This window comes from Papaver somniferum, chromosome 3, assembly GCF_003573695.1.
Source record: "Papaver somniferum cultivar HN1 chromosome 3, ASM357369v1, whole genome shotgun sequence".
In the NCBI taxonomy this organism is placed as follows: Eukaryota; Viridiplantae; Streptophyta; class Magnoliopsida; order Ranunculales; family Papaveraceae; genus Papaver; species Papaver somniferum.
Window position 1 is genome coordinate 199602210 of NC_039360.1, and position 23655 is coordinate 199625864.

General features: G+C 34.4%; 1 protein-coding gene across 1 annotated transcript; it reads right to left on the minus strand.

The window, feature by feature from the left end:
* Positions 1 to 13521: 13521 nt before the first annotated feature.
* LOC113362026 (NAC domain-containing protein 86-like) lies at positions 13522 to 16025 on the minus strand. Its single transcript, XM_026605047.1, has 4 exons — positions 15774 to 16025; positions 15406 to 15692; positions 14688 to 15026; positions 13522 to 14046 (listed from the first exon to the last, which is right to left on the minus strand). Exons 1-4 carry the CDS (start codon positions 15928 to 15930, stop codon positions 13807 to 13809), a joined length of 1023 nt encoding a protein of 340 aa, XP_026460832.1. The 5' UTR covers positions 15931 to 16025; the 3' UTR covers positions 13522 to 13806.
* Between the last annotated feature and the right edge of the window lie 7630 nt (positions 16026 to 23655).

The window sequence follows — 23655 nt, forward strand, 5'->3', positions numbered from 1 at the left end:
TTAACTGATGAACTAGGTTTGTCTCTGGAAAACCGTTTACTTCTCTTCAGTAGAAGAACCCTAAACTGTCTTATGATCAAAGAGACTGATTTATCAAGATCTTCATCTTATGAATCAGCCTCAGAGACATAAACACTTTTACTTTTGTCAAGTAATTTAGTGTTCTTTTGTACTTTGAAGGAAACATCCTTTCCGATTTTGGATGTATGCTCATGATAAAAGATCTTTAGCTTTCCAACCAACGTGTTTCTGGAAAGAGCATCAAGGTTATTTCCTTCAACGATGGTATGCTTCTTAGAATCGTATCTAGATGTCAGCGATCTGAGAATTTTCATCACAATGTCCTTTTCAGGAATAGTCTTACCCAATGCAAAAGATGCATTAACAATTTCAAACACTTTGTGATTAAACTCATCAAATGAATCTTCAATTTCCATTCGAAAGTTTTCCCAATCAGAATTAAGGTTTTGAAGCCTGGCTTCCTTTTCACTGGTATTCCCTTCGAATACGGTTTCTAAGATATCCCAAGCATATTTAGACCGAGTGCACGTAGTCACATGGTGCTGAAGATCTAGGGTAATGTCATGTATGATGACATTCAAACCGTCGGAGTTTTGCTTTGCAGCAAGTATATCTGCAGCATCGTATGCACCAATGTTTGGAATGGTTGCATTACCAATTGCCACAACGGGAGCATCATAGCCATTAACTACATAAACCCATGATTGAAAATCACGCTCTTGAAGAAAGGAACACATATAAATTTTCCACCACAAGTAATTTGATCCATCGAAGACTGGTGGTACATTTATAGAGATAGAACCTCTGTCCATATCAGATAGCTACAAACACAGACTTGTAAGGTCTTTAACGTGTTTGCCTGCTTTGATACCAATTGAAAATGCGGGGGTCTAATAACCACACCCAACAACTCGTTTGGCAATCTGAGAGGACTTACTCCAATATACTTTCTAGAGAATCAACTAGACAGTCAGACTCAATCTAGAGTAAACTATATCAAAGAGCTTAATATCTCTAACTCTTAATTCACTCCGCAATCAGCAAATAGAAATCTGCGAGCCTGATTGAATACACGAGGAGTTACTTGAACGGTACCAAAGACCAATGTTCAAGTGTCAATCAATGTAAATCAACAACCAATGGTTGGATATTCTAATTGATTGATCTTAAAGCACAACCTGTGATATTTCAATTATATAACAAAATATAATGCGGAAAAGAAATAACACAGACACCAGAATTTTGTTAACGAGGAAACCATGCAGAAAACCCCCGGGACCTAGTCCAGATTGAACATCACACTGTATTAAGCCGCTACAGACTCTAGCCTATTACCAATTAACTTCGGAATGGATTGTAGTTGAACGCTAATCAATCACACACTGATTCAAGGTACATTTGCGCTCCTTACGTCTTTGATCCCAGCAGGATACTACGCACTTGATTTCCTTAGTTGATCTCACCCACAACCAAGAGTTGATACGATCCAAAGTCAAAGACTTGATAGACAAATCTGTCTAACACAGAAAAGTCTATAGGATTGAATAAATCGGTCTCCCACAAAAATACCCAAGAGTTTTTGTTATGTCTTTTGATAAATCAAGGTGAACTGGAACCAATTGATAAACCAGACTTATATTCCCGAAGAACAACTTAGTATTATCAATCACCTCACAATAATCTTAATCGACTAGTGAAACAAGATATTGTGGAATCACAAATGATGAGACGAAAGTGTTTATGACTACTTTTCTGTCTTGCCTGTCGGAAAAATTAATCTCAAGCCAATCGTACGACTGCACTCAATAACGATAGAAACGACAAGATCAGATCACACAACTACAAAGAGAGTAGTTGGGTCTGGATTCACAATCTCAATGAAGTCTTCAAGTCATTAACCTACAGGGTCTGGAGAAGAAACCTAAGGCTAAAGGAGAATCGACTCTAGTTATGCAACTAGTAACGCACAGGAGATGTGGGGATTATTTTTCTCAGTTGCATGAGTTCTCCTTTATATAGTTTTCAAATCAGTTGAAATCCAAGTTACCTTGGTAACAAAGCATTCAATATTCACCGTTAGATGAAAAACCTGATTCAACCAAGCTAATATCTTTCAACCGTTAGATCGAGCTTTGCTTGTTACACAAATTTAATGTACCGTCATTTAGGTTTATGTAATCGTACCTAAACGTGTACACCATGTTGGTTCATAAATAGTTAACCGAGGTTAGCCATATGATTACTCTCATATCAACCTTATTCATCTTAACCATAACTAGTTCAAATGACTCAAATGAAACTATTTAAATAGTTGTTCAATTACTATATTCTCATAGAATTATACAAGAACATAATTGAAGCAAAATTGGTTTGATTCACTCGAATCAATACATGAACATTATAGCCACGGTTTGCAAAGGTTGCATTCCTTATTAATAAATGTTTAAGTTCATGTACACAACCGATTTTAGAAAGTAACACACTTAAGTATGTGTACGGGTATGCTTACTTAAGTAACCGGATTTGAGTTTGGTTTGGTTTTCAAACTCAGCAGAAATTCACGGACGTGAACTTTCTGCCAATATGCGTACGGGTACGCGTACTTTTGGTAACCGAATGAGTTTTGTTTTGGTTTTCAAACTCCGCAGAAATTCACGGACGTGAACTTCCGCCAGTATGCGTACGGGTACGCATACTTACCCAGTTTCCTCCAACCATTTTGTATACACACAAGTATGCATACTTTTGGTTCCCGGTTTTGGACTTATACACTAATGTGCGAACATACTATGCTTATATCCAAAGATGGTTACAAGATTCTAAACTCTTTATTTCAATCATTGAAACATTCTTAGAGGATGATAATAGCCGTTTATCCACACTATTAACATCAAAGAAATTTTCAAGATATTGAAATAATTATTATCGAAACATTCCAAGCCTATATAAAATGATTGTATCATACAAACCATGTAAAAAAAATAAAAATAAAAAACCACGTAAGATGTTACTCGGCAATTTTCTCATGATATAAGATGAACTTGGTCGAAGCGAAAGCTTATCAACACATATTTCGAGAAATATGTAAACGAGATATACCCAGCTCGAAATCTCAAATGTGTATGTATAAAACTATATCGTAATACGACTTATGTATCAATATAGGAGATAGAGTAGAAATAGACTTTCCAAGTGATAGATGAGTTCAAGTCTCCACATACCTTTTATCAAAGAAGTTCCATAATCTCCCCTTAGTAGTTCTTCATCTTCAAATGATGAACGCCGTGAAAACTAAGCTCAACTACACTATCTATGTCCTAGTCTGAGACATCTATAAATTGGCTAGAAATAAAGAATTATAGTTTTGATCACTAACATTGACAAACATGCTTGAGATAGCAACACATGCGTGTTCGACCGAGCAGTGCTCTAACAATTACTTAGGATCAGTTACACTAATAAAAATCATACCAATACATAAGTCAAGCATTGTGACTAGTTTTACCAAGATACATAACAAGTTATGATAAGTTCTACTAACTCACACATATTGGTAATCCAAAGATATGCAATGAATAAAAATACCAATAAGCCTAGCGATTTCCCTTTCCATTCACAAAACAAGTTCATGAATATAGTTCATTTAAACGAATGTAAACATTGTTTCCTAGGACGAAATCTTCAACCATACCCATACACATAATCAAAATAGCATTCATACGATTATGTCGATGTCTTATATACGAAGTTCAAAAGATAAGCGTTATACTTCGTATTGTAATTCCTTAAAACTATATTTACTAGAGTATAATCATTCACAGCTTTTCGGTTATGTTTTCAATATAGCACGACTTGAAAGATACGTTGGGAATGAAACAGTTCAAGTTAAAATATTACTAACCTCAAGATAAAGGATTATGTCGTCGATGTAGCTTGTTACTTCTTCACGTTCTTCAAGTCTTCGAGTAATACTTGTATGTCTCATTATCCTAATCTTTCTAGCCTAACCTATAGGAAGTTGTCTCTAGTACATAATCAAGAGATTCTTTAATTGAGTTTTTATTCACTAAAATATGACAACCAAACTTGACATACTAACGCTTGGTGGGTTCAAACGAGCTATGCTCTAACACTCATCAAGGCTTCAGCACAAACCCAACAAAACCCCCTTCCCCATCAAACTTCATTTGGACACAATCAAGGTACTGTTTGTCGTATTCGGGAAATCAGTCGTGATATTGTAGACGAGGATCCCGGAAAATTTGAGAATAATGAGGATGATCTTTGAGAAAGTTGTTCAAAGATCTAATATGGGATAGACTAATCAAATTGTTTATTTATTTAGATCTTTTTTATATAAGACCTATTCGAATAAACTATGAATTATGAATGAATAAATTTTATTTTATAATTTTTGTGTTTTATTATTTGATAGTTCTGATTGCATAAGCATGTGTTGTATGATTATATATTTGCTATTTCTTTCGGTTTATGAGATGTTGGTTTCTGTTTTTATAACCTAATTTTCGATCTTCATATTGTGGTATCCCTTATGGTTTGTGTGGCTTTTTGATTTAGCGCAAGTAAGTCCTAGCATTTTTAGGTAGGCTTTATCAAAGGATCATAAGGTTTTACGATAGAAACTCATGCGTGAAAAGTCACAATGATGTTAATTTCAATTTATGTTTACATAAGTTGTGTTTAGCATAACATATGAGTTTCGGGTTTAAACTTTTGCTATTGGCACGTATCTTTCTCTGGTAAAGGTTGCTCTTGTTGTTGTTCTTTGTTTATGTGAGAGGATGAGAACAAATAGGGGGAAAGTTCTTATTGAACTTGCGCATAAATGATATATCTTTCTGGGAAGAAGTGGCTGCGGAAATCGAGGTAGCGAAGCTTGATTTTATTGCATATATTTTTCCTTTGCTTAACAAAATTTGGTACAATTGATATGTTTCATTATTGTGTATGGATTGATTATTGTGATTCAATTGTTTCCGGTTATGAAAAACTGTGTCAATTACATTGACTTAATGATTTGGTATTTTCTTTATTGTTTGGTATCAATTGTTTTTGCTTAACGAAAGTCGGTGCAATTTTTGTGCTTACAATGGAGTATCTTTGTTTCAATTGCTTCCGGTCGAGAAAAACTATGACAAATCAATGATTTGATTTGTATCTATCGTTTTTTCTTAATAAAAATTATGGGATCATTTCTTTAGTCCAATTAATTCCGGGTAAGAGAAACTAAGTTAATTTGTTGGAGAAAAATGAGTTGATTTGTTTTTATTCTTGGTTTGGTTTTGATCTTGTGACTTATGTCTCACTAAGGGTACTTGCTCATTTTCTTATGAGTGAATGGAATATAACCTTTAGTCCCACATAGGATATAACTAAACAGGATCTCCACTATTTAAGTATTTCATTATGGATAGTCAGACAAACGTGGGTGGAACGAGTGGGGCAAAAAATAATTATTTCCACGAAGGCTTGGGCTTAGGGCTCGGTCTAGTGCTTGCGCCGTGGACATAGGTCAACCAAGACTTATCTTTTTTGACAAAAATACTTTTGAATTATTTCCTAAACGAATTTAAACTCAAATTAAATTTTGTTTTAATGTAGGGGCGTCTGACCAGGCGCAATATATTTTACTTACCAAAAAACTCTTATGCAGTAATGATCGGTTTGATTGATTTAAATATTCTTTCCGTTTTAAAACTTTATTTGATTTAAACACTAAATTGAATTAGATATTTTATTTCCGTTTTATTTGTAATTCATAGCTTCATGCAGGGAATTGATTTGAATATCAATTATCATTATTGCACCTCCCTCATTTTACCTATAAAAAGGACTCGAATTCTTCATTCCAATTTGTGTCCAGAAGAAGCTACTATCCTTCTTATTTTCGTCTCTCTCCCTCTGTGTAGTTTTTATTTTTTGTGCCATTGATGTTGATTTTGTAAGAGTGGGCAAGTACTGTAGTGCCTATAGTATTTGCAACGGGTAGTTTTATCGTGGATACGACTTCACCACATGGTATAGACATCACTCATTCTTGAGGAGCACCGGTGAACTGTCGTGTTAAGGACAACTTGATGATCAAGTGACTATGTCCTCTGTTTGTTGATTCCATTGAGTGTTTATTTGAGTTTTTTTATTATTAATATATTTACTTTCAGTATTTTATTGTTACAATTGCAATAATCTTAACATGATAGTTATTTTCTGTAGCAATGGGTAAGAACGGTGTTGATGGCCTGCGAAATTTCTTGGGAAAGACTTTAAGAGGTGGCAGTCAAAAGTGTGATTTTTTATGAGTTACCATGTGCTGGATTCTTATGTACTGAAAACTTTTGATGAATCTTTGAATGATGATGATCGTGAGTCTGAACTAGAAGAATGGAAGAGGGAAAACTACATGACTAAAAATCATACTCTGAATTGTTTAGAGGATGCTTTATGTGATTTTTACAATGCTAAGGAGAAGTTTTATGTATTTGATTTATGGGATGCTTTGGAGGAAAATCTGTGGTTGATCAATTCCTTGAACTCCAACAAATTATCAATGAAATTCTTGCGGAAGGTATGATGATTGATGAGACTTTTCAAGTGTCTGATATAATTAAGAAATTACCTTCTTCCTAGTCTGAGTATAAGAAGAAACTGAGACATGATACTAGTGAAGTCACTATGGTTGATTTGGGTAAGAAGATTCAAGTAGAAGAATTGTTGTGCTCCAAGGAAAAAACCGTGTCTTCTGCAAGGGACATGTCTAACAAAGCTCGTGTTTTTGAACACAAAGTTCCCAATGCTGAAAAAGGTGAGAAGAACCGAAAAAACTCCAAGAATGCTTCTCGCAAGAAAGGTATGTTTCAGAAACCTAAATTTAGAGTTAATAAAATTAAGGGTGCTTGTTATGCTTGTGGAGTTACTGGACGTATGACGGTTCACTGTAGAAACCGTAAGGACCTTAAAAAGAAAAATAATGCTAATTTGGTTGAAAGCAATAAGGATGATTTTTCTGCTACGGTATCTGAAGTAAATTTGGTAACCAATGTGAGAGACTGGTGGGTAGACTCTGGGGATACCAAACATGTCTGTGGAAGCAGAGATATGTTCACCTCCAATAATAAGGTATGGGAAGGCGTGAAACTCAATATGGGTAACTCATATGCAGCTGCGGTTGTAGGAAAAAGCAAAGTTGGGCTCAAGCTCACTTCTGGCAAGACTCTCACATTGAATGAAGTTCTTCATGTTCCGGACATCTTGTGGTGTTTTAGATGATAAGGGTTTTAAAATTGTAATATAATCTGGGAAAGTTGTTGTCACTAAGGGTAAGGATTATGTAGGTCAGGATTATAAGACTGAGGGTCTCTATAAGCTTAATGTAAACTCCGCTGACTGATTCTTCTGCTTATGTTTGTATGTCTTTAAATGTTTGGCATGGTAGACTTAGACATGTAAATAATAAGTCAATGCATAAACTGGCTAATGTAGGCTGCATACCCAAATTTAGTTTGGAAAAGGAACACAAATGTGAAATATGTGTATAATCAATGTATGTTAGAAAACCTTTTAGCAAAAATGTTCATAGAGATTCTTAACCCTTAAAATTAATTCACTTAGACCTAGTTGACATGAAATCGGTTCAAACTAGAGGTGGTAAGAAATGGTTTATTACTTTTATAGACGACTGTAAGAGGTATTGTCATATATATTTGATTATAGGTAAGGATGATGCCTTAGAAGCCTTTAACATGTATAAACTATAAGTTGAAAACCAATTGAATGCTACCATTAAAAAAGTTAGGTCTAACCGTGGTGGTGAGTATAAAATTCCTATAGGATTGTGTAAAACATGTCATAATACACAATATTACCCCTCCTTATTCACCTTAGTATAATAGTGTAGCTGAACATAAGAACCGTACCCTTTAGGAAATGATGAATGCCATGTTGATTAGTTCAGGATTACCTTCGAACTTGTGGGGGGAAGCTGTCCACTCAGCTTGCTATATCTTGAATAGAGTACCCTTTAAAGGATTAAGTAAAACTCCATATGAATTGTGGAAAGGTAGACAATTTTTATATCGATATTTCATTCATGTGGAAAAATGAGTTGATTTGTTTTTAGTCTTGGTTTGGTTTTGACCTTGTGACTTATGTCTCACTAAGTGTACTTGCTCATTTTTTTATGAGTGAATGAAATATGTATGACCTTTAGTCCCACATAGGGTATAACTCTCCACTATTTAACTATTTCATTATGGATAGTTAGACAAACGTGGGTGGATCGGGTGGGGCAAAAAAAATACTTGACTCCACCAAGGCTTGGGCTTAGGGCTCGGGCTAGGGCTTCCGCCGTAAACATAGGTCAACCATCACTTATCTTTTTTTGACAAAAATACTTTTGAATTATTTCCTAAATGAATTTAAACTCAAATTATATTTTGTCTTAATGTGTGTGTGGGGTGTGGGTGGTGTCTGACCAGGCGCAATATATTTTAATTTCCAAAACACTCTTATGCAGTAATGATCGTTTTAATTGATTTAAATATTCTATCCATTTTAAAAATTTATTTGATTTAAAGACTAAATTGAATCGGATATTTTATTTTTGTTTCATTTTTAATTCCTAGCTTCATGCAGGGAATTGATTTAAAAATCAATTACCATTACTGCACCTCTTTTATTTCTACCTATAAAAGGGACTCAAATTCTTCATTCCAATTTGTGTCCAGAATAAGCTACTATCCTTCTTCTTTTCATCTCTCTCCCTCTGTGTGGTTTTTATTTCATGTGCCATTGATGTTGAGTTCGTAAGAGTGGGCAAGTACTGTAGTGCTTATAGTATTTACAAAGGGCAGTTTTATCATGGATACGACTTCACCACAGGGTATAGGCATCACTCATTCTTGAGCCGTACCAGTGAACTATCATGTTAAGGACATCTTGATGATCAAGTGACTATGTCATCTGTTTGTTGATTCCATTAAGTGTTTATTTAAGCTTTTCAGAAATTTATTATTAACATCTTTACTTTCAGTATTTTATTGTTACAGTTGCAACATAATTCTGATCTTAGTTAGACTTATCAAGTGTAGAATTCGATTATGTCTAATCGAAATCCTTGACAAGAAAAACTAGTTAACTAACCTAGTGTTTGTCCTGTCTAAAAGGGAGGTCCAATTTATTTTATGGAATAATTAGAGCCTGATAAGAGAAATGGAAATAATTTGTCTTATCGAAACAAGCGAGTGTACATACGGAATCAGTTCGGTTAATAACTAAGTTATCTTAGTTGATTTATCGGACTAAGGGAAAATTGCGTCGGAAAATTGTTTCCTTGATAACATACTAAAGATAGATCACTTTTATAGTTTTAGTTTTAGTATTGGTTATCTAAAATGGTATGTGAAACCTTCGTGCTTACTATTTTAGGTTATACAAGTCTTTTAGATTTGTAAGATCCTTTCGGTTTGCTCTTTTGCTTGCTCGTACCTTTGTCATTTTTGTGAAAAAGGGGAGAAATTTATGGAGTGAACAAGTAACTGATAATCACTAGGAAATGATATATGTGCTTAAACGTTATATCTAATGAAAGATTAAACCAAAGACTAAGGGGGGGAACATCTCATCATGTTGTGTAATATTTCATACTACAAAAGAGGAATAACAAAGATGTTCAGATTAAATATTTACCTAGTAGGGGGAGTAAAGATTTTGTTATTCAAATGTCAACAACGGTACTTATTTATTTTTAGAATATGTGCATGATATGATACTGTTGAAACTTGGAATCAAGCGTATGAAGAATGAGTTATTTTGTAATTCGTTTATCTCCATATATAATACAGTTTTGTCACTAAAATTGACAAATGAAGAGATTGTTAGAGCATAGATCGGTTGAACCCACCAAGGGTTGGTATGTCAAGTTTGGTTATCATATTTTAGTATCAAAATATAACTGTAGTCGCTATAAATACTAGAGTCAACTTCGTTTAGGTTAGACTCAAAAGTCTAGGAATGTTGATACGTCCAAGTACTACTCTGAAGACCTGAAGAAAGTAAAGAACTAACGACCGCAACGAAGACATCATCCTTCCACTTTAGGTTAGGAATACTGACTTGACTTTTTTCCATTCCAAGCATATCTTTCAAGTCACTTTTTATTGAAAACATAACATGCGAAGCTGTATATATAATACTCTAGTGATTTGAATTAATCATATCATTATGATCAAAGTATCAAGGAAATATATTACGAAATATAACGCGTGTCTTTTGAACTTTGTAAATACGACATCGACATAATATATGTATTTAGTTACTTGATTATGTGTGGGATATATGTGTGATTTCATCCTAGAAAATTATGTATTATTATATTAGTTTAAGGAAGTAAATGTATGAACTTGTTTCATAATCGAAAGGGAAAACATAAGTGTGTTGGTCCGGTTCTTTATTGAATATCATTTGGATGACCAATACAAGATGACAAGGTAGAACATATATTAAATTTTGTTGAGAATTGAGGTATAACCGGTCATAACCTATATTGTGTGACAAGATGTAACCAATCATAACTAGTTTTGGGAGAGAAGGTGTAATTGGTCACAAGACACATTGTGTATCAAGTTGTAATCGGTCACAATCTACTTTGTGAAGCAAGGTGTAACCCGTCACAAGCTACATTGGGAAGTTAGTTGTAATCAGTCACAAGCTACTTTGAGAATCAAGTTGTAACCGATCACAAGCTACTTTGGGAAGTAAGGTGTAACTGATCACAAGCTACTTTGGGAAGCATAGTGTAACCGGTCACAACCTATCATGGGGATCATGGTATAACCGGTCACAACTTATATTGTGAGTCATGGTAGAACCAATCCCAAGAGAAAAACCGAGTTTCCAAAGTTCACATATTTCTTCATGTTACATGTGAATTCAGAATTAGGGTTTGCTAAGATGAGAAACTTCTAGATGTCGATATTATTTGGACATGTTCATAACTCTTATCAATAATTATTCAAAGATATTCCTTGATACTCAAGGTGATCCCAAACCGAAATATTGAGAAACACTTAATTATGATTTTCAAATATGTATTTTTTAATTACCAACAATTAAAGCATATCGTCTGGAAAAGGTTATTAGTTAACGTGCAAATCTAATAATAGAAGTTTTCTGACAGAGATTTGGGAAATATGATTTGGCATGTAATTGGAAATAGAAAAACCGAAATTAAGTACTTTAATTGAATATCTTGCGAATATTTTCGGTTTTGGAATTTCCTTGTTGTCCAAACAACCTTGATTTATAAATACTTGAGTTTGTATTCCTTGCAAACTATCCTAAGAGTCAGACAAACTTCATTCGTATTGTTTCTGATCCGGAGAGAAAAGTACCCTAATTAGGCGAAATCTCTTACCACCGCTCGTTTAAAGACTTACGTGGGATCAAGAAGCTCTACGAGTACCGTTGGTGAGAAACTAGATAATTACATTGTTATTTTAGTTTTTGATTATTGATTTGATTGAGTAACGGTTGTTGAAACTTTGATTGCACCTAGTTTGATTATTCTTGAGAGCCTTCTCTTCTGACATAAGAGTCACTCAAACTAGATCAAAGTATCGACGGGATCTTTAGAACCATTTTCGGATCTAAAGACATCTTGTGATAATCCATTGTTAACAGACTCTGATCTATGTGTGATTGATCACAAGATGATTCAAGTTTGTGTTGTGCAGGTTATTGAGAAGGCAATTGAAGATTTTAAGGCGAAGAAGATTTTCTTATTAGTTTTCGTATCTTGTGAATTTGTGCACACATCTTGATCGGATGAGATCCGACTTAGATTAAATTTATCTCAGAAAGTCGTATGATCCAATGCTATCATTTGGTGGTACTCTTCAGTATCCGAATTTGATAGTTGTGAATCTAAATCTAAGTTACTGATTCAGATTGATCTTACCTGACAAAGGAGTTAATTAGCTTAAACATAAGAACCTTTGTCAACAACTCAAACCTATCTTTTACCAAAGATTGATCAGAGTGGTTACCAAATAGTTTTATTCCTTTACTGTTTGGAATACGATCCAAAGGAGTAGCTATTCACGTGCATGACTCTAGAAGTCAAAGGCGCAGGGATACTAAGGAAACTAAGCATCTAGGGGTAGTCTATTTGGTCTCAACTATACAAAGTTGGTATTAGATTTTGTATATCGGCTTAATCCTAAGAGTATTCAAAACCGGACTAGGTCCCGGGATTTTTCTGCATTTGCGGTTTCCTCGTCAACAAAATCTTGTGTTGTGTTATTTACTTTACTTCCGCATTGTAATTGTTTTATACTATAATAAAGTAAATACACTTGTGTGTTAATCCGAATCACTTGATATTGATCCTATAGTAAATCGGTTTCGTAAGTAACTATTATCAATTGAATATCTAGTTGTTGTATTGTCTCAACTTAGTCCATATACGATCACACTTGGTATATGAATTATAGGTTGATATTTAAAAGATTGTGGTGTATTTGGGTACCACGTCTTTTCATTTGTCTTATTTACTAACATTGCCATTGTGTTTCCAATTTCAAAGGTTGAGATCGATTTAGAAATTCCCAATAAGATTTCGGGGTTTGTAAAATCTAATCCTTTTTCTCCTGCAACTCCAACTTCACTCCCTCTCTCGTTCATCACCTCCATATCTGGACAAATCCTAATTTCACATTTATAACAACCAAAACTATGTATCAATTCACTGCTAACTTAGACTGATAAGCTTTATATATAAGAAGAAAAAGAAAACCTAGATTTCTTTCATTATTAAGTTCTTTCAAGCTCTTCTATATTGGGTTATCAGAATAAAAAAAATTAGCTTTGGGTTGTAGATGTACATACGTTTATTTACAAGAAGGTGGTGGTGGTCGTGTTATGTGATTGGAGTTAAGGGTTTCAATTCCAAGTTGGTTTTAAGTGCAGTAAAAGGGAATTTTAATGGTGGTGTCGGATGGGGGAATTTAAAGAGGGTGGTGGTAACGGGTTCTATAGGTGATGGATAATCTTTTGATTTGGTGGGATTTCTAATTTCTGTTATGTACATTGAATTTTCAATTTTGTAGATCAATTATGGAAGGGAATTTATTTTAGTGGTGGTGCATCATTTTGATTTGATTTCTATTGATTTTAAGTTTCATTTAACAGGCTTGAATTGGTGTGGGATATATTTGTATTGGATTCAAATTACTTTCAATAAGAGAATCGAGCTTTTGTAGAGTAAATTTTTTATTTTGATCTCGTTTCTCAGTAACTATCCATTTATTTATGAAAATAATTCATTTATTGATGAAAATAAGATCAAGGGGGAAAAATCGAGATTAATTTTTTTTTCTTGTATGTTCTTTTTTCAGTTCATCTTTAATGGCAGAGGAGTCGCAGAGGAAATGCTTAGAAAATAAAGACGACGGAGCTTATATTTGTTTTCAATATACCTGTTAACGACAACTAACAGTTTTAAGTGCATAAAATTTAATTTTAAAATATAATTATTTCATAATATATAGACGGTCAACAACAGTAGTCCTGTAACCCAAATTCTACTTAAAAAAAATTCGTGAGCTAAACACAATTCTCATCACTTTTTTAAATCAAAAATTGTCGTATACAAAATAACCTTCAATTTCACCGCCAATTTTCTTCGTCTAGCCAGTTGACAAAATCAGATGAGCGACAAAATAAATGCTGATCAAATAAACTATTTGTTTATCAATCTTCTATTAACAATCATCCTGATAGAAGATATGATCCGAAGAAAATCTCATCTAGCAAATTTGATTCCGAAAAATAATTGTTCCTATGCTTATCGCACAATATGTATTCTTCTACCGCTTGAGACGTTGTTGATGATGATAATTCCTTGTTAGCTTCTGTTACTGTATCCATGAATGGGAAATCTTCTAATGCCAAGGGTGGATATGAAAGTTGTTGTTGTACCCTTGAAACGTTTGGCATTGCCGAAGTATCCTGCATTTACAGTTCAACATTTCAACAGTTACTAATGACTTCCGGCCGTAAACTTTGAGATAATTTCAGTTTATACCTATAAATCAAAAAGCATGGTATAAAAGAAAAAGTGATTAATTTAGAGGAAAATGAAGAAGCCATCATCATCGTCATCATGTGAAAGTTCCTAGGGATTGAAGAAATCCACTGAATAAGTTGTTTCTGTCTCTCCCTAGCTAGTCCCTACGTACTTCCCTTTAGATCCAAGGTTCATGATTAACTGGGACCAAAATAAAGGCCAAAATGATGTACGAAGATATAGATTCAGTCAACAGTTCTTTTTTGAAGGAGAGAAGAAGAAGAAGAAGGACTTGCATTAAAAGATGCAGAAGAGCAGTAGTATACTAGTATTCATCAACTTTGTATACCTTTATGTCCTGAAATCAAGGCAGATGTCTTTTCTTTTGTTTATATTATGGCCTAGATAAATCAAGGAGTATATATATATACATTTAACTTGCACTTACAACTTTCGAAGTGCTATCGAAGGGTTTAACTTTAACTTATCAGGAAAGAAAATCATTTCTAAGTATCTTGGGACCAAGTCATTTTGATGCCTTTAATTGATAGATAGTAGATATGTCTAGCTGAGTTTTGCGTACCTCATGAATAGTAGGCTTATATGAGAACTCCATGGACGAGATATTAGGGCTTGCACTCATTGAGCTATTTGCTTCGTCTTTATTGTTGGATGGCATACTAGTCTGATCATCTATTCTGCTACCATCTATAGGTGTTCCTTCTGTGATTTCAGACGTTGAAGTAGTATCAGAAGGAAATTGTGAATATTCTTGCTCACGAGTACTGCTTGCATTAATTTTGTTATTGGAGGTCCAAACTGGATCATGGTGTGAACAAAACCCACTTCGGTCATCATCTCCTTCTCTTGCTTTAGGCAAATGAGTAGTTTTCTTCAGTACACGACATAAGGCGTACGCATCCTGCACAACCATAAAAATTTAGTCCATTGAAGAGAAGCCGATCGCCATGTTGCACGGTTCTAGTTATAACTAAAATGCATATCTTGCCCTGCATTGGCCTCAATCCCGCCTTGCACAGGCTACTTATGGATATAAAAGGTGGACTGCTGAAATCAATCTAGTAGCAGAAGTAGGATCACTTCATGTAACAGATCCGGCAGGGAATACGCTAGCTCTCCCAAAAAGGAGCTGGCTTCTACTGCAACCATGATTATGGCCTGAAACTTAGACAATGGCATGACATGTTTCTAAAAAGAAAAGGACAATCTTCTTAATTGATTATAAATTAGCTATAGGTTCGTAAGATTACCCAACAAAGCTAGGCATATGCATAATCTACCTTCAAAGATGCAATAGCTTCAGTATCATCGAAGATGGAGTCGACCAACCGATATTCATGCATGACCCAATTCGTACGAATTCCGTGAGGAGCACGACCTCTATAATATACCAACGTCTTCTTCATTCCGACAGCACGCTTATGAGAGTTTATTTTTCGATCCTTTCCTGTCGCTTTCCAGTAACCAGCTCGAGTCGCTCTATTAGTTCTTGATCCATTTGGATATTTTCTATCTCTTGGGCTAAAGAAGTACCATTCCATATCCTTGCTTGGCAAGTAAGACTTATCTGTAAGTAACATAAAAGTAAATATAAGTAGTTCTTTGCAACAGATCGATGCATATGTAATTAAATGATCAACATTATTACCAGGTAAGTCCCAAGGTTCACACTTGTAGAGATCGACTTCAGGAATTATTTCGAGTTCGATTGTTTGATTGTTGATCTTACGATCGAGATAGTACACGACAAGTTCTTCATCTGTCGGATGGAAGCGAAAACCGGGTGGTAGAGCTATTGGTGCCATTTATAGTTCTATCACATACACAACTGATCAAAATGGAGGAGGTATTGAGAGACAAAGAAGTTGGAGATAAAGAGAGAGAGAGAGAGACGACGAGAGTGTGATCAATAAGGGATCTCTACAGATTGGCTTGTACGAAAATCAACTAAATAGTACTCTGTACAGATGAGCACAAAACAATTCAACCTTGTGTTTTCAATGTACTACGACACTGCCCTTGGCTTTGGTCATTCTTAGACGATGTTTTGATCAATGCTGGATTAGCTTGAAGACATACGTCCAATGGTTCAATCCCTTCGGAACCATTTGAAAATTAGTTTAAAGTCCAAATTAAAACACTACCAAAGGTAACTTTGGAATGCAGTGGGGCTTAAACCATTCTATAAACAAACATATTGCACCAATTATATTTGACCAACTTTAGAATCAATGGAGCTAGTTATTTCCTCTGTTTGAGCTAAAGGTGGATGTTCTTTTTCTTTTCATTTCATTTCATTTCATTATTTTGAATTGGCATGTTTATTTCAGCTTAGATTGTGTAGACAATAAAGATGGAATAGAAAATAAAAAGGAGAGTGGAAAGGGAATTGTGTAATTATGGAAGTGAGTGAGGGGGGGGGGGGTTATAGAATTGTAGCTATGGGCGACTTTGGCTTTAATAGATTCTATTGGGATGATGTTTTGTGTGAAAACCCGCAAGGAAGATAAAGAAGCTTCTTTTCACTTTTGTTGTCTTCTCAAAGACTATACCAGAAGCAAAAATCTGAATAAGTTAGTTTGGCAACTGTTAACTTAAAAGTTAATTAAAAAGCTGATAAGCAAGTTTGGCAACAAAGTAATATCAGAAGTTAAAATTATTGTTATTAATGCACCAACAAAAATGTGGATCAATCTAGGATAACTTCACGTGAAACTAAACCAAAAACGAAAGCATGTTAAAATGCTCATTTTATTGAACAAAAGGGTCGACAGCAACTTATTGGTGGATTAAGCTCTTCAGACGCCAAGACGATTTGTCTTTATCATTACTCATTATGATTACATCAATAATCTGATCTTTTATCATCAATAATCTGATATTTTTTTTCCCTTCTAGACCTATTACCATGATTACTATCAACACCATTAGTTAATTTAATCAAATCTTTCTTGTTTGCTTTCTCTTAAAATTAAATTTTTAATATTTTAGTTTTTATGCGTTTATTTTTCTTTTGATTACACTGTTTTCAATCAGTTTTTTTCATCTCTCTAATGGCTTTCTAATCTCTTATTGCAGTGCCTCTTTCTAGCTTCATGGCAGGCATCCATTTTTGGACTTTGGCATGGTGTTTTCTTTTTCTGTCAACTTTATTGTTGCACCAAAAAATTGTTCCGAATTCATCTCCGATAGCAGTTTTGCAACCCATCAACAAGAAGATGGTTTCTATCAGTATGATTCAGTATATAAGTTTAAAGCATGTTTATGACTCCAGTGATTCCAATGAGTCAAGTTTCTACAAGTTCTACGTTCCGATTTAATGGTGCGAGTCAAAAAATTTTAATTTTGAAAATTCAAAGTTTCCCCCTATAATTCAGCATGGTTGGTGGACATGAAGATTGGTATTGATTACGTATCAGTTGACTAATATCCCTTTCAATTCTATGTTTATCTTTCCAGCTCAAAAGAATATATCCTTTCCTAATTCTCCTCAAAATAGTTATACCAATATAACTAACTTTGGTTATAATATATACCATTCTAAACAATATAACACGGAGAAACCAAAGAATTTTCATAGCACTCTCACCAAAGTTAAGTCCACAGTTTGGATTCCCAGAACGATGGCTTCATCTTCAAATTCTCAGGTCTCTTTAATCATTTCAAAGATGCAAGCTACAAAACTTCGAGATCTGAATGTAAGGCAAATCAGGAAAGCTGTTGGTTCAAATAGAGCTATATCGTCAGCAACGGAATATTTGAACACCTCTCATTGGTAAGCTTCTTACAAAGGATACTTTTGAAACAGATGATATAAGGAAGGAAGTTACGCAACTGTGGAAGCAATACAGACTCTTAAATTTGCGTGCTCTAGAGAAAAATATTTTTCTCTTTAAGTTTTCCTTAGATGAAGTTGTTGAAGCTATTCTCAAGAAGGGCCCCTGGAACATCAAGAAATATCACCTAAACCTCAAGAAGTATGATCCATCCATTGTTGTTCAGGATCAAGTCTTTACCCACCAAGAATAGAATGTTCAGTTCAAAAACATTCTCATTGAACACCACTCAGTTAAGGTTATTGATGAAGCTCTAATCGAACTAGGTCCAAAGATTAAAACTACACCAGATAATTGCAAACATGTTGCTGGCTCAATGATAACTGCCAAAGTCAAAATAGATCTTAAAAAACCTATACACAGAGGGGGTTGGTGGAACACATCTTCTGGTGGAGTTACATGGGTTCGGTACCATTGGGAGAGACAACCTCATCTTCTTTGCAAGAAGTGTTTCACCATTGACCATGATGATGATGAATGTGAAAACACTGAATTAGACTTAAAGATTAGAAGGTACACAAATTAAGAATATGTCAATTATTGTCATAATCTTGCAAGAGCTTATGGGGTTGAAATTACCAAAGATTTAGATCTATTGTTGCAAAGAGTATGCGAAGTAAGTCAGAGGCAGCTTGAAGAGAAAGAAATGGCTGAGAAATAAGAGGAAGAAAGGAGAACTAAAAGGGCAAGGAGTGAAGATACAGAAGATACCTCGAGGACAAATGCAACTCTAAGTCCTGTATTGCAGTCTCATGTTATTCACAAAAACATTGCTGGTCTTAATACTGGATCTACTGATGGATTAGAACATTTTGATGGGATGGAGCATGATTTGGCTGAAGAAGGAGAACTACCTGCAAGATAGTACTCCCATGAAAGAAATGAGGCTACTGCAATTCTGGTAATTAAACCTTTCTCTTCTAGTTTTCTATCTAATTTTCCTATTTTACAATCTTTTTCATTTAATTTTTCTGCAAGTATGAAGGTCCTAGCTTGGAATGTTCAAGGTCTAGAAAAAAAATTCACCAAAGATCAAGTTTTTGTTCTGGTTAAGAAACACTCACCTGATTTCTTGTTTCTATCTGAAACAAAAATAGATAGTGATAAAATGATATCTTTGGCCATTTCCCTAAGTTACTGCAATTATGTCCATATTGATAGAGTAGGACTAGCTGGAGGTATAATTTTAATGTGGAAGGATGGAATCCATTTTGAAGTGCAAGATGTCTCAAAAAATATGATTCATGTGGTCACTAAATAGATCCTAGTAATCCAGATGTCATCATTACTTTTATGTATGGGTCAACCTATTTTAATAAGAAGAAAGAACAATGGGAATTTCTTCTAAGAATTAGTGAAAATATTAGACAACCTTGGATAGTATTAGGTGATTTGAATTTCCATATGCATAATATATCTGAAGCTGTTAACTATACTATTGAAGATAGGTATGTCCAAGATAAGGTTGATATTTGTGGCTTGATGGATATAGGTTACAGTGGTAAACACTACACTTGGACCAGTAACAGTTTTGGAACTGGCAGTAGAAAATCTAGAATAGATATGGCTTTAGGAAATAGCTACTGGTGCAATTCTTTTCCACATGCTAAGCTTATGCATTTAGTTCAAGCTGGGTCTGACCATTGTCCTATCTTATTGATCCCACAAACTCTTAGCAAGAACACCTGAAGGCCTTTTAAATTTTTTGCTATGTGGATGAAACATGTTGCTTTCAAAACTCAATTATCTATTGCTTGGGCAAATAATGTCTCTGGGTCTGCAGGTTTTCAACTGAGTGCTAAACAACATAATACAAGAAAAAGACTTTCTCAATGGAATAAAATTGAGTTTGGAGATATTGATAGGAACATAAATTTCTTACAAGCTCAACTTGAGGCTGCTCAAAATAACCTACTGCCTGATACACAACATGAAAACATTGTTACCCTCACTAGGAAATTAGATGAATGGTTTAATATTAGAACTGAGTTTTACAAACAAAAATCAGGTGACACATTCATTACAGAGATGGATCAAAATCCTAAATATTTTCACACATTAGCTAACAGAAGAATGTTTAGGAAAAATACTGATTGCTTATGTGATGATAATGGTGTCTGGTTTAATCAAAGTGAAGATATTGCAAATTTGCTTGTTAACCATTTTGAGAAAGTAAGTAAAATTTTAAGCCTAGTTTTTCTGATACTACCTTTGATGTTATACCCATGTTATTACTGCCAATGGTAACTCCCAGCTCAATAGAATACCTTATTCTGATGAAATTATTGAAACCATCAAACATATGAATGATTGGGGTTCACCTGGCCCTGATGGCTTTCAATCTGGTTTCTACAAATATAACTGGGACATTGTTGGGCAAGATGTTACTAATGCTATCCAAAGTTTTTTTGAAACAGGTTTCATGCCAACTGAGTTCAACAAAACTTATCTTAGCTTGATTCCTAAGACTGATAATGCTACTAAACCTGTGGATTTCGGACCTATAGGTTTGTGTAACACTATTTATAAGGTCATCTCTAAGATTATGGCTGATAGAATCAAACCTCACCTAAATCTTTTGATCTCTCCTTAACAAACATCTTTTGTTCCAGGTAGAGATATTCATGACAACATCATTATAGCTCATGAAATGATTCACTCCATGAAACATAAAGAAGGTCACAGTGGTGCCATGGATTTAAAACTTGACCTTTCTAAAGCCTTTGATAGAATTGAATGGACTTTTTTATTAGGAGTTCTTAAAAGTTTTGGCTTTGATGAGAAATTTTATGGTTATGTTAATCAATGCATTTCTACAAATCATATATCTGTTCTCCTTAATGGTTCCCCAACTCATGGTTTTAATCCATCTAGAGGACTTAGACAAGGTGATCCTTTATCACCTTATCTTTTCATCCTCTGCATGGAATTCTTATCTAGGTTGTTTTTAAATGCTGAAACTAATCATCAAATTTCAGGAGTCAAAGCAGCTAGGAATGCTCCAGGTATTACCTGCTATAGATTTTATATAATCAAAATTAATGATTATATGAAACCTAGTTTTATCCGCAAGCGCACAGGTCAATTCTAATATACATAGCAAATGTGATTCGTTCCCATAGGGAGTATGAAATGCCACTACTAATTAATACCAAGAATAACTAATCAACAAGATAATGTTTAACGATTTTTCAGAAATTCGAGACGAAATGAAATAATAAATAATAAAGACGTAACCAAAATGGGTAATAGGTTGTTAGGATTTTCGATTTCCACCAATTCAATCATATGATTTCTACAAATCTCTATTGATTACTCAAGACAAATTTCGAAATCAATCTCATGTCTCGGAAGATCATATGTTAAATTCTAAAATATAGTTTCTCCGCTGTAACTTCCTTCGCTTCATGGGTAGTGATTCTAAAGCATTAAATATCAATCCTAAAGCATATCACGTCAAAGGATTTTAACCAAAGCACGAAATATCAATTGAAAAGCATACATAATCAAGAAAATCACATTATCAATTAATCACCAAGCTATATGAAGAGAAATTACTAGTCAATGAATTATTATTAGAGATATCATCGTAGTATTTAAACAATTAATTGGCTTCTATCTAAACTCTAACAAATGATTTAACAAACCATGAAGAAAATAAATTAAAATCACAAAACCCTTATTTCTCCTCTACGTCTCTGCAGCCGCAGCTCCTCTTCGTCTCCCCAAAACCGGCCTCCCATTTTCATTTTGAAACAAAACATAAATATATCCCACGGATGAATTCACGTCGTCGCCACATCACCTCCCAATAGAAGTCTTCCACATGTCATGAAATACAATCCGCCCAATAATATTGTGCCGCGTGTCATAATATAACGAAACATTTGTAAAGTATCAGCGAATCTCCACTTTCCATAGTATATGAAACCACCAAGGAAATGAATTAATTTCATCTAAAGCATGATATTTTCTTGCATGTGCTGGGCCCACCTTAACAGTATTTGCACAAATGACGTCATTTGGTTTCAAACATTCCTTCAGATTCTTTATATATATATAGCAAGAAAACTATTGTAAGGACAATATATGTTAATCTTTCCTTTTTCTTCATTTGCACTTCATTTGCACGTGGTCATGGAGGTGATATTCTTCCATTCTTATGCTAACAATAATAAAGTCACTCTTGACCAATCTTAGGTGGCATTAGTTTGCTGACGTCGACTCGCTTCACCATGCATTTATTGAAGAGAAAATTAAAACTTGTCTGCCCATTGTGACCTCAGCTGTGAAATAATTCTATGTTGCTGATATATATGGAGATACCAGGCCAACATAATAAGTGCTGCGGATATATAGAGATACCATGCCAGCATAATAAGTGCTGCAGATATATAGAAATACCAGGCCAACATAATAAGTGTTGCTGAAATATAGAAATACCAGGACAACATATTTGATCATTGTAGTTGCTGATACATGGAAATACCAGGCCAACCCCATTTCATCATTGTGGTTGCTGATACATGGAAATACCAGGCCAACCACAATTCATCATTGTGATTGCTGATATATGGAAATACCAGGCCAACCACATTTCATCATTGTGGTTGCTGATATATGGAAATACCAAGCCAACCATATTTTGCAATTTTCGTCGCAAACACCATTAAGTCTCACATTTTGTTGTTTATTCGCTGGATGATCGAATTCACTTGTACTTTCTATAAAAGCACTAAAATAGTATTAACAACTATAATATTGTATCCTAGCTAATATAAATATGGGTATAAAATGTAGCATTTACATGCTTATCAACACCCCCACACTTATATTTTGCTAGTCCTCGAGAAAAACAGAGATATTGTGCAATATATATATATATATATATTTTTTTAAAGAAAAATCCTAACAATAGCGTCACTCCCCCACACTTAAGCATTACATTTTCCTCAATGTAATTGAGTTATCCAACGTAGAAATTAAGGTGGGAAATTCTAAAATACATATGCAAAAACTAAAGAACTAAAAATAAAAGATAGAGTGCAGGGAACAAATATGATGGGTTGACTCCCATGAAGCGAAATGTGTTTGTTTCCCGACTTTCCAGTAGCACGTTCTCAAAGAATGTGGGGTTGGTACCTCAAGTTAAGATGCAAATTATATATATAAAGCCTGAAGAGTTGGGGATCAACCCAACTAATCTGACTAGTTGAAAACATGAACCTACATTAAGAAATATTAGTACCCAGAGAGATAAAACTGAATTCAATCTTATTTAAAACATAATTCGAACTTTGAATATGAAGTAAATCAGGTTCGCAGATGATTACTAAAGATTGTCTAAAGAATTGAACAGTTATTATACTCCCTAAATCTGGTTCTAAGTCAGCGGAAATAACTTCCACGACTGATATTTTTTCAAATTCACTCGCTGAACAAGGCCTCAATGGAGCAATAATATCACGACTCTTAGACCCATTATCATTTAAAACGGTTTCATTATGAATATCATCAAGACGAAAAAATTCAGACCTTAATGGCTTATGGGTCAAGGTAGGAGCATTCTCGACTGATGGAACTAGTCGAGAATCATAAAAAACTAGAGGTTCTAGTTTGGGCTTCCATTTATTAGTGTCTAGCAGCATTGTGGAGTCTAACAAAGCATTGACTTCACAAATAACAACTATCACC

What these genes read in the sequence shown, in the direction of transcription:
- LOC113362026 (XM_026605047.1), bottom strand. Translation starts at nt 15,930, where the DNA reads ATGGCACCAATAGCTCTACCACCCGGTTTTCGCTTCCATCCGACAGAT. An exon ending in TGAACCTTGGGACTTACCTG is followed by an intron (nt 15,693 to 15,773) that starts GTAATAATGTTG and finishes TGTTACTTACAG; the next exon opens with ATAAGTCTTACTTGCCAAGC. An exon ending in ATAAGCCTACTATTCATGAG is followed by an intron (nt 14,047 to 14,687) that starts GTACGCAAAACT and finishes CTGTAAATGCAG; the next exon opens with GATACTTCGGCAATGCCAAA.